At 39.9% G+C, this 1,888-nt stretch overlaps 1 protein-coding gene across 1 annotated transcript; it reads left to right on the forward strand.

Moving 5' to 3' along the window:
- Positions 1–440: 440 nt before the first annotated feature.
- On the forward strand, positions 441–1,490 carry LOC131875799 (uncharacterized). Its single transcript, XM_059220474.1, has one exon. It carries the CDS (start codon positions 441–443, stop codon positions 1,488–1,490), a length of 1,050 nt encoding a protein of 349 aa, XP_059076457.1.
- The last annotated feature ends 398 nt before the right edge of the window (positions 1,491–1,888 follow it).

Genomic DNA, 1,888 nt, shown 5'->3' on the forward strand with positions numbered 1-1,888 from the left:
ATTTGGTCAAAGAAAATAAATGAGCAAAAGCAGAGGCCGACTGTGATAAACAAGTCACTGCCAGATACAAATAAGCACCCTGAACCTATCACTCATCCTTGTTAGATAGAATCAAGGACCAATAATGAAGAAAGAGTGGCTATTCCAAGCCAAGAGATGTCTCCTATAACAGGTTCTCAGGCCGTGAACATTATCAAGGAATGCACAAGCGATGCTGATATGAGTAATTTAGACAGAGAGGGTGATGAGGATGTCATGGATAACCTAGATCCCAAATGCATTAACCAATCAACGAATACTCTCGTAGGTAGAGCAAAAGGAGTTAAAGGCAGAAAAAGCAATAAATAGATCAAAGGGGAGAAAGCATCTGAAAAAGGTATTATGAACGTTTTGAAATATATGAAGAACCCCAAGGGAGGAAGCCCCTCCCTTGGATAGAAATGAGAATCACATCATGGAATGTCAGGGGATTAACTACCCCTGACAAAAGATGCTTGGTCAAAAGGTATTTGTCCAAGTTAGAGTCTGAAATGATCCTACTTCAGGAAACAAAGCTAAGTGGGCATAAGGTGGCGGAATTTATCAGATATTACAATAAGTGGGAAGGACTATTTCAGGATGCCAGAGGAACTGCTGGAGGCCTAGGAATCTTGTGGAACTCAGAGGTTTTCGAGGTCACTCCACTGGAGTCCAGCGAATTCCGGATGGCTTGCAACATTGTGTATAAACTAGGAGGTTTTGGTTTTCCCCTGTTTAATGTCTATGGGCCGATTAAAAGAGATGATAAACTAAGAGTTTGGACAGAGTTACATGAGCAACTGCTATCCTTAGAGAGGAAGAAGGCCATCCTGGCTGGGGACTTCAATGCAATTTTAGATATTGATGACAAGGAAGGAGGGTTGAGAAAGAGCACAAGAGTAATGAATGATTTCAGGGAATTCATTTCAAAATGTCAAGTGGTGGACATTATTCTGAAAAATGGTAAGTTCACATTGACCAATAGAAGGCTTAACTTCTCAAGAATCTTGGAAAGATTGTATCATTTTTTTGTAGGGGAATGGTGGATTAATGGTAGCTTCTCCATTGATACAAGAATTATTCTGCAAGCTGGATCAAATCACCTCCCGGTCACTTTGTCTATTAATCATGAGGCCCCTAAAAATAGAAACTATTTCAAATTTCAGAGTATGTGGTGGAGGGATCCTAATTTCATTGAGCTTCTTAAAACATGGTCACTGGAAAGTGACATCTTCTCAAGCTCCCCCAGCTTTTGTTTTATAAAGAGAATTCAAAGTATCAAAAATAATATTAAACACTGGAACAAGTCCTCATTCAAGAACATATTCACTGAGAAACTCCGAATAGAAGAGGAACTGGAAGAAATCAACAAACGAGTTATGCTAGTAAGGATGGTCAAAGATGACTATCTGAAAGAAAAGCTCCTTAAGCAGCAATATGTAGAACTATTAAATAGAGAAGAAGTCTACTAGCAAGACAAATCGAGAGCATTATGGATCACTGAGGGAGATCGTAATACAAAGTTCTTTCATGCAACCTCAAAAGGTAGAAGGAATAAGAATAATATTGCTGCAATCTTGGATGATGGAGGGATTTTGAGAAGTTCTGAGGCTGAATTAGAACAAGCGGCACTTGAACATTTTGTTAATATACTAGGGATTGACTGTCAGACAAGAGACGCACCAGATGACAGGGTCTCTGAGCTTGTTTAGAAGTTGGTAACTGTGGAGGAAGCTAAGATGCTATGCGAGCCATATTCCCTAGAAGAAGTTAAAAGGGCCACTTTTGAGCTTCACCCCCATAAGGCTCTGGGTTTGGACGGTATGATAGTTGAGTTTTACTAGAAGTGTTGGGACTTTCTGGGTCACGA

This window comes from Cryptomeria japonica, chromosome 5 (genome assembly GCF_030272615.1).
Source record: "Cryptomeria japonica chromosome 5, Sugi_1.0, whole genome shotgun sequence".
Taxonomy (NCBI): domain Eukaryota; kingdom Viridiplantae; phylum Streptophyta; class Pinopsida; order Cupressales; family Cupressaceae; genus Cryptomeria; species Cryptomeria japonica.

Bases quoted from the DNA above. Each gene is read 5' to 3' on its own strand.
- LOC131875799 (XM_059220474.1), top strand. From the start codon at position 441: ATGAGAATCACATCATGGAATGTCAGGGGATTAACTACCCCTGACAAA.